This window comes from Microcebus murinus, chromosome 12, assembly GCF_040939455.1.
Source record: "Microcebus murinus isolate Inina chromosome 12, M.murinus_Inina_mat1.0, whole genome shotgun sequence".
Classification (NCBI taxonomy): domain Eukaryota; kingdom Metazoa; phylum Chordata; class Mammalia; order Primates; family Cheirogaleidae; genus Microcebus; species Microcebus murinus.
Window position 1 is genome coordinate 82,237,511 of NC_134115.1, and position 15,530 is coordinate 82,253,040.

General features: G+C 37.8%; 1 protein-coding gene across 1 annotated transcript; it reads left to right on the forward strand.

Annotated features, from left to right (window-relative positions):
- The first annotated feature begins 8,469 nt into the window (after positions 1-8,469).
- Positions 8,470-9,399, forward strand: LOC105875330 (olfactory receptor 1L3). Its single transcript, XM_012772267.2, has one exon. The coding sequence runs from the start codon at positions 8,470-8,472 to the stop codon at positions 9,397-9,399; it is 930 nt and encodes a 309-aa protein (XP_012627721.2).
- Positions 9,400-15,530: the final 6,131 nt, after the last annotated feature.

A 15,530-nucleotide genomic window follows, 5' to 3' on the forward strand; every position in this document is an offset into this window, starting at 1 on the left:
ATATGAGGACCCTATTTGCAAGGAGGGTGTTTGTCTCTCTCTCTCTCCTTCTCTCTCTCTCTCTCTCTCTCTCTCTCTCTCTCTCTGTGTGTGTGTGTGTGTGTGTGTGTGTGTGTGTGTGTGTGTGAGACAGCACCTGATGGAACTGTTGGGGGAGAAAGCTCTTTCACCAATTGTAGCTGCACATTTTAATTTTGCACCCTGTGTTCTGTCATCCAAAGATTGGACAATTCAGATCTCTTAAAATGATGCTCCAATCATAAACTCACTCCATAATATCTCTCCATTCCAGAAAATCACATTCCCTTTACTCTCCATATTTATTTGAAGCTTCCCACATTTCCTTCTATTCATAATTTCAGGCATGTTTGGTCATTTGAACTAGCATTTTGTACGCACATATATATGTATAGAAATCTTACATATGCCAAGATATTTATGCATACATAGGTACTCTATTCTATTTGAGACTGTCAGAAAGTCTTTGTAGTTGTGTAGTGTAGGATGGAGAGGTATGTCTCACCTCCCTTCAGATTAAGGGCTCCCCAATTGCTGAATCTTTGTTCTCTGATCATGCCATGGTACAATTATGGTCCATTTTCTTCATTCTCACCAGAGTGGGGTGGACGTCCTGGGCTCTGGGGTCATATGTTCTAAACAACTGACACCAATCACCTCATTGACTGCCAGTCAGACAGCTCTATGTCTCCAGATTGTTTGGTCTCTACTCTTCCTTCCTTCATATATTCACAGTACGTCCATCCCTGGCTCTTCCTGGGGCTTCCTGCCTGTGTGCTCCTCTCTCTAGACATGCCTGTATGTCTAGAGTCTCTTATGTCAATTTCCTTCAGAATAATAGAAGGTTTACTTCATGTAACCAGAAGTGCTTTCTACGGGCACTGGAGATAGAGTCAAAGTTCAGTGGACATAAACTATCAGTAAGGATCTCTGGTTAAGAAATCAATGACTATAAATGACTAGTAAGGATCATTTGTAGCCATGGATGATTACTAGAGATAGCTTTGGGATTGGCAACTGGCTTGCATTTCTCCTTATACTCTCTAATGATGGCTCAATGGAGATATCACACTTTGCCACCATCAGATGGTTAAACAAAACATTCTATTCACATTATATTAATCAATGTCCAGTATTGTAAATTCAAATATAATGTTAAATCTATTTCCTAAATCATTATTTCATTCCACTAATTTAATTATCTCTGCTTGTATCAAACCATAATGTTTGATGGTTATAGCTTTTTAAAATATATACTAAAATAATTCTTCCTTCATTAAATCCTACTTTTCAAAAATATGATTTAATATTCTTACCCATTTATTTATTCATGCTAAATTGTTTTAAGAGTGATAATTTTTCTTCCTTTCACCAACTATTTTCATGTATGGCATCAATCAGAAATTAGAGAATTTGAATTCAGTTCTGTCCTTTGATGTTGGGTGAAATAGTTTAGATACATAGGTTGATGGATCATCTGAACTACTCTCATGCTATATATGATAAATGACCACATATTTACAAATATATGATTTGTATATTGATATACTTAAAACTGACATTTGTGTTATATTAGATATTCCCATCTACAAAACTTTATATCTTTCCCTATACTCAATCTTTGATCATCCCTGCAAACTGAATAGACTCTGTGGTCATCTAGCATTTGTTTAACTACCTCAAAGGACAGAGAACTCACAACACAATGAGATAGTCTATCAGGGAAATGCAAATTAAAAAGCACAGTGACGTATCACATTTCCCCTGTTAGAATGGCCTCTATTAATAAGTCAAGAAAACAATAGATGTTGGTGCAGGTGCAGTGAGAAGAGAGCACTATGTAGTATTGGTGGGAATGTGAATTAGTACAACCTCTATGGAAAACTGAAGGGAGTTTCTCAGAGTAAAAGTCCAGCTACTATTCAATACAGCAACCCCACTACTAGGGATCTACCCAGGGGAAAAACTCATTTTAGAGAAAAGACACTTGACTCTGTATGTGTATCGCAACACAATTCACAATTGCAAAGACATGGAACCAACTTAAGTACCTAACAAGTGATGAGTGGATAAAGAAAGTGTGTGAAGTGTGTGTGTGTGTGTACACCCTGGAATACCACCCAGCCATGATAAAGAATGAAATAATATCTTTTGCAATAACTTGGATGGAATTGAAGGCCATTATTATAAGTGAAGTAACCCAGGAACAAAAAACTAAATATCACATGTTCTCATTTATGATTGGAGCTAAGCAATCATCATGTATGGTCATTTACTGTGACTTAATGGACATTTAAAACTCAGTAGGGGAAGTACCTGCAGGATCAAAAATTACCTATTTGGTACAATGTACACTATTTTAGATGATGGGTATGTTATAGCATAGACTCTCCATTATGCAGTTCATTTTGTAATGAAAAAAATTGTATACCACCTAAATCTATCTAAATATTAAAAAAGTAAGAAAAAAAAGAAACAGAAAATAAAAAGTGCTTGCTAAGGGATGGGAATTGGGAGAAATGGGGAGATGTTGGTCAAAGGGTACAAACTTTCAGTTATAAGACAAGCAAGTATAATGAGTGAGATGTGCACCGTCTGGGGGATGGTCATGCTGGAGACTCAAACTTGTGGGGGGAGGGGGGAAAGAGCATTTATTGAAACCTTAAAATCTGTACCCCCATCATATGCCGAAAAAAAAAAAAGACAAGCAAGTTTTGTCAAAGATTATATGACAATATGTGGATGGTTTCATCTCTGGATTCTCAGTCCTGTTCCAAAGGTCTATGTCTCTATTCTTCTGCCAATTCCATGTTGTTTTATTTACTATAGCCTTGTAGTACAGCTTGAAGTCTGGTAGACTGATACCTCCCAGTTAGTTCTTTACCTTAACATTGCTTTGGCTATACATGGTCTTCTCTGGTTCTATGCAAAGCATAGAATTAGTTTTTCTAGATCTGTAAAGAATGATCATGGTACTTTGATAGGGATTGCATTGATTCTGTACATCACTTTGGGTATTATGGACATTTTAACAATGTTTATTCTACCAATTCATGAGCAAGGTAGATTTTTCCATCTGTGTACATCTTCTATAACTTCTTTTCTTAGTGTTTCCAGTTCTCCCTGTATATGTCTCTCACCTCTTGAGTTAAATATATACTTAGATACTTGATTTTCTTTGAGGCTATTATAAAAAGTTCTGCGTTTTTCATTTGAATTTCAGCTTGACTATATTGGCGTATAAGAATGCCTCTGATTTGTGTGTTTTAACTTTGTATCCTGAGACTTCACTGAATTCATTTATCAATTCTGGGAATCTCTTGGTTGAATCCTTGGGGTTTTCTACATATAATATCATGTCATGAGCAAAGAGTGAGAGTTTGATCTTTTCTGCTCCCATTTGATGCCCTTAATTCCCCTCTCTTGTCTAATTGCTCTAGCAAGTTCTTCCAGCACTATGTTGATTAGAAGTGGGGATAGTGGGCATCTTTTTCTGGTTCCAGATCTAAATGGGAATGGTTTCAATTTTTCCCCATTCAGAATGATATTGGCTGTATATTTATTGTATATGGCCATAATTTTAAGGTATGTCCTGTCTATGCCTATATTGCTAAGAGTTTTTATCATAAAGGTGTGCTGCACTCTGTCAAAGGCTTTCTCTGCATCAATTCAGAAAATCGTATGGTCTTTGTTCATGCCTTTATTTATGAGGTAATTGCATTTATAGATTTGTGTATGTTGAGCCAGCCTTGCATCTCTGGTATAAAGCCCACCTGGTCATGGTGAATTATGGTTTTGATGTGCTGTTGGATTCTATTTGCTAAAATTTTGTTGAGAATTTTTGCATCAATATTCATGAGAGATATTGGTCTGTAGTTTTATTTTTGTGTGTGTCCTTTCCTGGTTTTTGCATGAAGGTGGTATTGGTTTTGTAGAATGAGTTAGAGAGGATACCATCTTCTTCATTGTTGTTGAATAATTTCTGTAGTATAGGTATGAGTTCTTCTTTGAATATTTGGTGGAACTCAGAAGTGTAGCCATCTGGTCTGAGACTTTTCCTTTTTGGAAGGTTTTTAATTACTCTTCCAATTTCTGTGCTTGTTATTGTTCTGTTCAGGAATTCTAATTTCTCCTGAGTGAACTTAGGGAGGTTGTATTTTTCCAGGAATGTGTCCATTTCCTCCACATTATGTAGTTTTTGGATGTATAGGTTTTTATAGTATTCAAAGATAATATTTTGTACTTCCTTGGTGTCTGTTTTGACCTCTCCTTTTTCATTTCTAATTTAGTTTATTAGAGTTCTATCCCTTTGAGTTTTGTCAATCTGACAAGCAGGCTATTTTTTTTTTACCTAATCTTAGACAAAGCAGAAAAAAAGTACTGTGTTTCCCCGAAAATAAGATAGGGTCTTATGTTTGTTTTTCCTCAAGAAGACACCCTAGGGCTTATTTTTAGGAGATGTGTTATTTTTTTAAGTATGGTACAACAATCTGCACTTATGCAAATATAGTTAAGTCATCTTCTTCTGGAACATCATCATAACTCTCCAAACTCCTAATACCATCCTCAATTTCTTACAACTCTATCTCCTTTAGAAGGATTGGCCCCAATCTCTCATGTCAAGCATGCTCTCATGGGGTAGATGAGAAGGGCTGCTCATCTTTTTTACCACTCCATGACCAAATGCATGGGTTGTGCAGATACGCTGCGTAGCCACACCCATCACTAGGTCTTATTTTCGGGGTAGGGCTTATATTGCACAAATGCTTAGAAATCCTGCTAGGGCTTATTTTATGGGCAGGTCTTATTTTCAGGGAAACATGTTATATATTCGGGAAAAGAATCCCTTTTCAATAAATGTTACTGGGAAAACTTGATAGCTACATGCAGAGGATTAAAACTAGATCCCCACCTCTTACATCTTACAAAAATCAATCCAAGATGAATAAAAGACTAAAACCTATGGCATGAAAACTTAAGAAACCTAGAAAAATGTAGGGAAGACTCTTTTAGACATTGCCCTTGGCAAGAATTTATGAAGAAGACCCCCAAAGCAATCACAGCAACTACAAAACTAAATAAGTGGAACATGATCAAATTAAAAAGCTTTTGTACAACCGGGAAACTATTATTAGAGAGAATAGACAACCTACAGAATGGGAGAAAATATTTGCATGCTGCACATCTGATAAAGGGCTGATAACAAGAATCGATCTAGAGCTCAAAAAAAAAAAAATCAACAAGAAAAAAAGCAAACAACCCCAACAATAAATTGGCAAAGGACATGAAAAGAAACTTTTCAAAACAAGACAAACTAATGGCCAGGAAACATATAATAAATGCTTAACATCTTTAATCATTAGGAAAATGCAAATCAAAACCACAATGATATATCACCTAACTCCAGTAAGATTGGCCGTTATCAAAAAATAACAAAGCAACAAATGCTGACACAGATGTGGAGAGATAAAAACACTCTTACACTGCTGATGGGACTGCAAATTAGTGCAACCTCTGTGGAAAAGGGTTTGGAGATACCTCAAAGAACTACAAGTAGAACTACCATTTGATCCAGCAATAGCACTATTAGGCATCTACCCAAAGGAACAAAAGTCATTTATAATAAAGACATCTGCACTCCAATGTTTATGGCAGCACAATTCACTATAGCAAGGATGTGGAAACCCAAGTGACTGTCAATCCATGAGTGGATTAATAAAATATGGTATACGTATACAATGGAATACTACTCAAATATAAAAAATGATGGTGATCTAGTACCTCTTATATTTTCCTGGATAGAGCTTGAGCCTATCCTCCAAAGTGAGTTATCACACAAGGGAAGAATAGGTACCACATGTACTTGCCATCAAACTGGCACTGTCTGTTCAACACTACGGTACTCACACAGTAGTAATATTTTTTGGTGGTAGGTGGATTAGGGGTAGGTAAGCTCAAAACTAAGAAACATTGTAAGCATTGTAGGGGGAAAGTTTCATCTCAAATCATGGTTGGATCGTGGCAAAGTCATAAATGTAACCAAAGTGTTTGTACCCCATAATTTCCTGAAATAAAAAAAAAGTCAAGCAAGTCATGGGGATTTAAAGTACAGCATGATGACTATAGTTAGTAATACTACATTGTCTACATAAAATTTCCTAAGATAGTGCAGCATAGGTGTTCTCAATAAACACACACACATACAATGGTAACCATGTGTGGTGATAGATGTGTTAATTAACGTGAATGTGGTGATCAATCCACAATGTATGCTTATACAAAATCATCACATTATTTGTCAATTATGCCTGAATAAAATGAGGGAGAACATTAAAAAGGGAAAGTGCGGTGATGGAATTGTAAGATGTAATCAGAAGTCAGTAAGTGACAGGAAATGGGCAATATGCAAAAGGCAGGCTGTATGAATTCTGTGTGCTTCTATAAATCAAGAGGGGGAAAATATCTGAAGCTGGTGGCTTTCCTTAGTATAATATCAAGAAATGGAGATTAAATTTATGAGCAGCAGACTTGGAGATTGCCTAATGAGGAAAGAGTGACTTACGGTGATGTTCAAAAGTTGTGATTCTACCTTTTTTGTTAATCATACAGCTGCTGATACTAAACTAGTAACAGTATCTAAACTTTAGAGGGTTAGAAAAGAAAGTACCAATGATGTTGGGGTACTCTGGGGTAGTTGTCCAACAAGTAATGGAGGCACTAAAGGGGAGCGAAATTGAAATGGAGCCAGGTAGTAATACCCACTACTCTGTCCTCAGTGCTACTTGGGACACCTCCCAGGTGAGCCCTCGCTGAGTTTGGAAGAGCCAGGAACAGACAGGATTGTCCATCTTGCATACCTACACCAAGCTAAGCAGATATTGCCCAACACCTAGCGCTTCCAAGAGGACAGTGGGGACACCTGGGAAGTGAGAACACTTGTAATCCCTCTAGATCATTGGAGACAGTTCTGCACAAAGTTAATGAATGGTGTTTTCTCCCCTATTGAACGCCAGGGACCTAGTTGCAAAGTCCTAGAAGATACTCCCATGAGGAAAGCAGGAAAAATGAGAATGCACAGCTTGTGAATGATGGTAAGAATCCAGGGAGGGAAGAAATCAGAATTGAGAGCTATTTGGAGACTTTGTATAATTAGGTACCTTTCTGTACACTGTCTAGGCACAGATTTGTTTTCCTTTTGATCAATCATTTCATGGAGCAGAAATGAGAAGAATGAATACATGAGGCAAAATATCAATGTCCTTTCCAGGTAAGAAATCAACTTTGAGAGTGCCTCGTGAGTAAGTGGAAATATCTGATCTATGAGAGATAATTAGTCATCACAGGACACTAAATGAGAGAGCTAATTGATGTTCGTCTTTAGTGTAGATGTTCCATATTCATACTCTAATGTTGGATCTTGCTTTATGTCAGTCTACTTCTGGTCACATTGCCCTGAATGTTGCTATGAATTATCAGCTGAAGAGAAGGGAAGTTTAGGAGAAAATCTTCTTACACAAGTTCACTCCCTGCTCACATTCTGTCTCCCCCCATCTTTCTTTTCCCTTAACTGTTTACACCCCACCAGTGTTCTTTAGGTGGGTTTCTTGCTTCCATTGCAAATGATGTGAAAATAAACGTCTTGATTTCAAAGAAAGGTTATTCATCAACCACAAGCTAGAGATAACTACAACATTATGATCTAGATGTGGGTCAGCCACAGATAAAGTTAATCATAAGATGATATGAACCTGATTTATAGTCTGCCTCTGTGGTTCCTGTGATGATCAGCCACAACGTAGAGAGGAGGAAAAAGGTATTGGACTCTGAATCCTAATATCTCTGTCTCCCTCACCCAATCCCTCCCTTTTCCCTCCCTTTATTCTCTATTGACCTTGCTATGGACTGCATGTTTGTGTTCCCTTCCCCCAAATTCATGTGTTGAAACCCTAATGCCCAATGTGATCTTATTTGGATTTTGGGCCTTAGGAGGCAATGAGATTGTGAGGGTTGGAGCTCTAATGATGGAATTAGTGCCCTTATAAGAACAGCTGCTTCCTCTCTCTGCTTCTGCCAGGTGACGATGCCATGGGTGATGGCCATTTGAAAATCAAGAAACAGGCCCTCGCCAGACACTGGAGTTGATGACATCTAGAGTTTAGACTTCCTTCCCTTCAGGGTTGTGAGAAATAAATGTTTCTTGTTTAAGGTACCCCACGTATGGTAATTTCTCATGGTAACCTGAACTAAAGGCAGATCTCTACCTCAAAGATTTTTAAAGGGAAAGCATACTTGTAGCTCTGATTTTTCCATACTCAGGAAGGTAACTAAACATGAGATAAAATGCTCTATTGATAGCTTCTCAGTGTAAGAACAATATAAAAAGATGCATGTTGTAGATGACACAGAACAGTTAATTCACAGTGTTTTTTTATCTTTAGTGCATACAAGTCCATGGGAATGTCGAACCTGACAGGACTTTCTGAGTTTATCCTCTTGGGACTCTCCTCTCGGCCTGAGGACCAGAAGCCACTCTTTGCCCTCTTTCTTATCATATACCTGATCACCTTGGTGGGAAATGTGCTCATCATCTCTGCTATCCACTCTGACCCTCGACTCCAAAACCCTATGTATTTCTTCCTAAGTGTCTTGTCCTTTGCTGATATTTGCTACACAACAGTCATAGTCCCCAAGATGCTGGTGAACTTCTTATCAGAGAAAAAGACCATTTCCTATGCTGAATGCCTGACACAAATGTATTTCTTCCTGGCTTTTGGAAACACAGACAGTTATCTCCTGGCAGCTATGGCCATTGACCGCTATGTGGCCATCTGTAACCCCTTCCACTATGTCACTGTAATGAACCGCAGGTGCTGTGCCTTGCTACTGGCCTTCTCCATCACTTTCTCCTACCTTCACTCCCTCCTATACATCCTCCTGGTGAATCAGCTCACGTTTTGTGCATCAAATATTATCTATCACTTTTTTTGTGATGGCTACCCTGTCCTGAAACTGTCCTGCTCTTCTACTTTTGTCATTGAAACTGTGGACAAGACAGAAGGGCTGGCTGCTGTGATGGCTCCTTTTCTCTGTATTCTCATCTCTTACATGAGAATCCTCATTTCTGTTCTCAAGATCCCCTCAGCAGCTGGAAAACGCAAAGCCTTCTCCACCTGCAGCTCCCATCTCACTGTGGTGACCTTGTTTTATGGAAGTATTTCCTATGTCTACTTTCAGCCGTTGTCCACCTACACTGTCAAGGACAGAATAGCAACAATCACCTACACTGTGTTGACACCAATGCTAAACCCATTTATCTACAGTCTAAGAAACAAAGACATGAAACGGGGCCTAGAGAAATTGTTGAACAAGATAAAGTCCTGAATGGGTAGGTTTCCTTCTACAAAAGCCAATAAAATCTGTGGATCCTGATTTGCATGGGGTCGGTGCATGTCTGTGTGTGTTTGTGTGTGTGTGTGTGTGTGTGTGTGTGTGTGTGCGCGCGTGTGCAGGCGAGACAGCACCTACTGGAACTCCTGTGTGGAGAATGGCCTTTCATTAATTGTAGCTGCACCTTGTAGTTTTGCACTCTGTGGTCTATCTCGTACCAAGACTGGAAGGTTCAGACGTCTTCATACTGATGCTCCAATCATAGACTCACTGCATCATATCTCTCCGTTCCAGAAAATCATACTCTCTTAGTTTTCCATATTTATTTGGAGCATCCCATATTTCCTTCTATGTATCAAGTCAGCCAAGTTTGGTAATTTCAACTACCAAAGAATTATTGTACACAGCTATGTAGAAATCACATATGCAAAGATATTTATGCATACATAGCTACTCTATCCATTGGAAGCTGTCAGAAGTTTTTTGCAGTTGTATAGGGGAGGATGGATTGGTGTGTCTTGCCTCCCCATCAGACTAAGAGCTCCCCAACTGCTGAGTCTCTGTTCCTTTATCATTTCATGATACAATTATGGTCCCTTTTCTTCATTCTCACCAGAGCTGGGTGGATGTCCTGGGCCCGGGGGTTATAGGTTCTCAACAACTGGCCCCAATCACCTAATTGACTGTCAGTATCACAGTTCTGCCTCTACAAATGTTTGGTCTCTACTCTTCCTTCCTTCAGATACTCAAGGTGGGTTCATCCCCTGGCTCTTCCTGCCTGTGTTCCTCTTTCTGGAGATGCCTGTATGTGTATATTTCTTATTTCAATTTGTTTGAGATTAAAGGAAGGTTTATATCAGGTAATGAGAAATGTTTCCTATGGGCACTGGAAGCAGAGTCAAAAATCATTGGATATAAACTATTATGGAGGATCTTGATTCGGAGCACCTGATATAAAAGAGGCTCTCAATTTAATTGTGGAATAAATTATTAATATATGATTTAGGAAAGCATTCAGATGAATTATTTTAGCTTTGTGCAATCTTTTTTTTTTATTTCAGGAAATTATGGGGGTACAAACATTTTGGTTACATGTTATGACTTTGCCACATCCCAACCATAATTTGAGATGTGCCCTTCCCCCACTACAATGCTCACCATGTTCATTCGTTGTGAGTTTACCCAACTCCAACCTCCCTCCCCCAAAGAATATTACTACTGTATGAGCACCTTATTGTTGAAATTTTAAAAAAAGAAAATAAATAAATTGAAAAAAGTTTCACTGATCAGTCAGTGTCATTTTGATGGCAAATACATGTGGTGCCTAGTCTTCCATTCTTGTGATACCTCACTTCGGAGGATGGGCTCAAGCTCTATCCAGGAAAATATAAGAGGTACTAGATCACCATCTTTTTTATAATTGAGTGGTATCCCATTGTATACATATACCATATTTTATTAATCCACTCATGGATTGACGGGCACTTGGGCTGTTTCCAAATCTTTGCTATAGTCAATTGTGTTGCCATAAACATTCAAGTGCAGTTGTCTTTATAATAGAATGTCTTATGCTCTTTTGGGTAGATGCCTAACAATGCTATTGCTGGATCAAATGATAGTTCTACTTGTAGCTCTTTGAGGTATCTCCAAATTCTTTTCCACAGAGGTTGCACTGATTTGCAGTAAGAGTGTTCTTATCTCTCCACATCCTTGTCAGCGTTTGTTGCTTTGGGATTTTTTGATAAAGGCCAATCTTACTGGAGTTAGGTAATATATCATTGTGGTTTTGATTTGTATTTCCCTAATGATTAGAGATATTGAGCATTTTTAATATGTTTGCTGGCCATTATTCTGTCTTCTTTTGAAAACCTATAGAATGGGTGAAAATATTTGCTCTCTACATGTCCAATAAAGGGCTGATAACAAGAATCTATCTAGAACTCAAAAAAAATCAACAAGAAAAAAATCAAACAACCCCTTCACAATATTGTTTTTAAAAATTAGTTTAGTGATTCCCTTCTTTCCTAATGTTGTATTTTAATAGATGGAAATATCTAGGTCAAAGAAATTAGTCTCTCCTAATATTTTAGACTAGGAGCAGATAGATGATCCTAAAGCTTTAAATGATAGAATAAGGTGTTGGTGATCTATTACACAGCATGTTGACTATAGTTAATAATAATGCATTGTATATTTTTTAGTAGCTAAAAGAATGGATTTTAAATGTTCTCCCTATAAAGAAGTAGTAAGTAGGCCGGGCACAGTGGCTCACGCCTGTAATCCTAGCACTCTAGGAGGCCAAGGCAGGCGGATTGCTTGAGGTCAGGAGTTCGAAACCAGCCTAAGGAAGAGCAAGACCCCGTCTCTACTATAAATAGAAAGAAATTAATTGACCAACTAAAATATATATAGAAAAAATTAGCCGGGCATGGTGGCGCATGCCTGTAGTCCCAGCTACTCGGGAGGCTGAGGCAGTAGGATCGATTGAGCCCTGGAGATTGAGGTTGCTGTGAGCTAGGCTGATGCCACGGCACTCACTCTAGCCTGGGCAACAAAGTGAGACTCTGTCTCAAAAAAAAGAAAAGTAATAAGTAATTAAGTGATGGATATGTTAATTAGCCCTATTTGATCATTGCACAATGTATACATTTATGAACACATCACATTGTACCCCATAAATATATATAATTATTATTTATCAATTAAAAATAAAATGAAACTCTTTTCAATTTATTTATTTTCTTTTTTTTAAATTTCAGAATATTATAGGGGTACAAACATTTTGGTTGTGTGTATTGTCTTTACATCGCCCAAGCTATAGCTACAAGCATGCCTATCTCCCGTACAGTGTGCTCCACACCCATTAGTTATGAGTTTATCCATCCCCTCCACCCCCTCCCACTTGCCCAGCACCTAATGAATAGTCCTTCCATGTGCGCACCTAAGTGTTGATCAGTTAGACCCAATTTTATGGCAAGTACTTGTGGTGCTTGTTTTTCCATTCTTGTGATACTTTTCACTTTGAAGAATGGGCTCTACCTCCACCCAGGATAATATAGGAGGTGCTGGTTCACCATTGTTTTTATGGTTAAGTAGTATTCCGTGTTATACACATGGTATATACATGGTATACCACATTTTATTAATCCACTAATGTATTGATGGACACTTGGATTGTTTCCAAATCTTTGCAATTGTGAACTGTGCTGCCATTAAACATTTGAATGCAGATATCTTTATTATAAAATATATTTTTTTCCCTTTGAGTAAATGCCTCATAGTGGGATTGCTGGATCAAATGGTATCTATTTTTAGCTCTTTAAGCTATCTCCAAATTACTTTCCACAGAGGTTATACTAATTTGCAGTCCCACTGGCAGTGCATGAGTGTTCCTATCTCTCTGCATCCACACCAGCATTTGTGGTTTTGGGACTTTTTTTTTTTTTTTTTTTGAGACAGAGTCTCGCTTTGTTGTCCAGGCTAGAGTGAGTGCCGTGGCGTCAGCCTAGCTCACAGCAACCTCACACTCCTGGGCTCCAGAGATCCTTCTGCCTCAGCCTCCCGAGTAGCTGGGACTACAGGCATGCACCACCATGCCCGGCTAATTTTTTATATACATATCAGTTGGTCAATTAATTTCTTTCTATTTATAGTAGAGACGGGGTCTCGCTCTTGCTCAGGCTGGTTTTGAACTCCTGACCTTGAGCAATCCGCCCACCTCGGCCTCCCAGAGAGCTAGGATTACAGGCGTGAGCCACCGCGCCCGGCCAGTTTTGGGACTTTTTGATAAAAGCTAGTCTCACTGGGGTTAAGTGATATCTCACTGTGGTTTTTGTTTGTTTGTTTGTTTGTTTTTAATTTCGGCATATTATGGGGGTAGAGATTTTAAGGTTTCAATAAATGCCCATTTCCCCCTCTCCCCCCAAAACTCACTGTGGTTTTGAATTGCATTTCCCTGATGATTAGAGATGTTGAGCACTTTTTTATATGTTTGCTGGCCATTATTCTGTCTTCTTTTGTAATGTTTATGTTCCTGTCCTTTGCCCACTTTTAATGGGGTTGTTTGATTTTTTTTCTTGTTAATTCTCTTAAGTTCTATATAGATTGCTGTTATCAGCCCTTTATCAGATGTGTAGCATGCAAATATTTTCTCCCATTATGTAGGTTGTCTATTCTCTCTAATGATAGTTTCCTTGGCTATGCAGAAGCTTTTTAATTTGATCAGGTCCCATTTATTTATTTTTGTTGGTGCTGTGATTGCTTTGGGGGTCTTCTTCATAAATTCTTTGCCTAGGCTGATATCTATAAGAGTTTTCCCAAATTTTTCTTCTAGAATTCTTAAGGCTTCACATCTTAGGTTTAAGTCTGTTATCTGTCATGAGTTGATTTTTGTGAGAGGTGAGAGGTGCAAATCCAGTTTCAATCTTCTGCATGTGGCTACACAATTTTCTCAGCACCATTTATTGAATAGAGATTCTTTTCCCCAGTGTATTTTTGCCTGCTTTGTCAAATTGTTAGATTCACAATATGTTAGATGACATTAATAATGTCTAACAATGACAACATTGTTAGATGACAATATGAGGATGGTTTTATATCTGGGTTCTCAGTCCTGTTCCAAATGTCTATATCTCTGTTCTTATGCTAGTACCATGATGTTTTGATTACTATACCCTTTTATATATCTTGAAATCTGGTTGAGTGATGCCTTCCAATTTGTTCTTTTTGCTTAAAATTGGTTTGACTCTATGCGATCTTCTCTGGTTCCATATGAAGCATAGAATTATTTTCCTAGATCTACAAAAAATTATGATCGTATTTTGATAGGGATTGCACTGTTTCTGTAGATCACTTTAGGTAGTATGGACATTTTAACAATATTGATTCTGCCAATTCATGAGCACAATAGGGTTTTCCATCTGTTTATATCCTCTACAATTTTTTTCCCAGTGTTTCATAGTTCTCCCTATATAGGTCTCTCACCTCCCTAGTCCAATATATTCCTAAATATTCAATTTCCTTTGATGCTATTGTGAAAGGTGTTGTGTCTTTGATTTGATTTTCAGCTTGACTGTTACTGGCATATATGGAAGCCACTGATTTGTGTGCATTGATTTTGTATCCTGAGACTTTACTGAATTCATTTATCAATTCTAGGAGTCTCTTGGTGTCCAATGGTAGCAGAAGAGGTCAAACTCTCACTCTTTGCTAATGATATGATATACATGTAGATAACCCAAAGGATTCAACCAAAATAAAACTTTTTAAAAAGAATCTTTAAACCTCTTTGATTTTGTCACATTTATCCATAACCTAGGACAAGGTAGAAGCAAGGTGAGGATATATTGCTCAATTCATTTCATTATTTCCTGTATGGCATATTAATTTGAATTTCCATACCAACTCTGATCAATTGATAAAGACTCTTTCATTGCTATAGTGAGAAAATTTATATGCCTACCACGGGGCTGAATGAAGAAGGATGAATGAAGCTTAATTAGTCTGCTATGGGCATGGTGGGAACAAGAAGACTAGTACATATAAGTTAATTTTTGCAGCCATCACAGGCCTCAAGACTTGGGCATACAAAAGTGAAACTTTATTTCTGTAGTTTCATTTCTATAGTTTAATGTTATTTTTAGCTTTGAAGCCTCAGTCTACCTAATTACAACCCAATTCTGAATTTTTCTCAACCCAATAATTTCCCAGTGACTTCCTTTATGATTTAGCCCCATTCATTCAATTCACACCTCTCGTGGCTATCATTGCTCCTTCCAAGTCCTGCTTTTAAACTCTCAAGACTTATGCAACTTCCCCCTGATGTCCCTAATATAAAGGCAGGGTTTTAAAAGTCTAGTCTCTTTTGGTCCTATGCTAGAATCTGTTGTTAACATCTGCCCTTGTTGCAGCCATTTGTCACCCTGGGATGGTTAAATAAAAGAAATTTTAAAATCTTCAGTATTGCATAGTAAATTTCTATATATACCTAAATCTATTTCCTAACTCTTTATACTTTCCACTAATTTTATCATCTCTACTTGCATCAAACTATAACGTTTGATGGTTATAGCTTTTCAAAATATATACCAAAGTATATATTCCTTCTTTGATTTCTACTTTTCAAA